General features: G+C 40.1%; 1 protein-coding gene across 1 annotated transcript in view; it reads left to right on the top strand.

Moving 5' to 3' along the window:
• Positions 1-675, top strand: part of LOC119585660 (serine-threonine kinase receptor-associated protein-like) — a gene marked incomplete in the record, with an annotated part of 6,974 nt that overhangs the window by 2,304 nt on the left and 3,995 nt on the right. The window contains 2 exon segments of the mRNA XM_037934336.1: positions 40-190; positions 450-574. Coding sequence (XP_037790264.1) covers positions 40-190; positions 450-574 — 276 coding nt within the window.

Here is a 675-nt window from a genome sequence, read left to right as displayed (position 1 = left end):
CAGTTAAACCTGAGCACTAACAATAGCACCCTGTTCCAGGTGTGGGATGCTGTTGCCGGGGAGGAATTGCACACCTTCTCTCATTCCCACATTGTCAAGACTGTTGACTTCTCTTCTGACTCCACTGAGCTCCTCACTGGTTCCAATGAGAAGCTCCTCAAGATATTCGACTTAGGAAAACCAGAAGCTGGTATGAAGCTAATGCATATTATTTCCATTATTGTTTTTGTCTAAGAGAAGTGATTAGTCTGTAGGTCAAGTTGGGTATTTGTTTTGCATCAGATTTTGTCGATGCAAGCGAGAGAGAGGTTGGATGATGTTAGTGATTTGTGCATTTATATCAAAGCATGAAAAGTAAATGAATCATAGAGTAATTCTAGTGTGCAGTACAAATAAAAAGTTGATCATCAATATTCAACAGATCTATAAGCAGAAAAATGCATTTTCAGAGCCTCAGGTGTTTTCGGGGCACACTGGAGGTCTGAAACATGTGCTCTTTATGAAGGACGGAAAGCAGATGCTAAGCTGTGCTGAGGACAAGACAATCCGTGTTTGGGATAAGGCATCAGGAAAGGTGCGTTTGATTCATTAGGCTTATCTTGCTATCATCTATGTGTGCTTTTCACTCTCCATCTGTCTTACATCTGTATGTTCATATATTATCAATTTGTCTAT

This window comes from Penaeus monodon, chromosome 20, assembly GCF_015228065.2.
Source record: "Penaeus monodon isolate SGIC_2016 chromosome 20, NSTDA_Pmon_1, whole genome shotgun sequence".
NCBI lineage: Eukaryota > Metazoa > Arthropoda > Malacostraca > Decapoda > Penaeidae > Penaeus > Penaeus monodon.
This window is presented reverse-complemented; position numbering and strand designations above follow the sequence as displayed.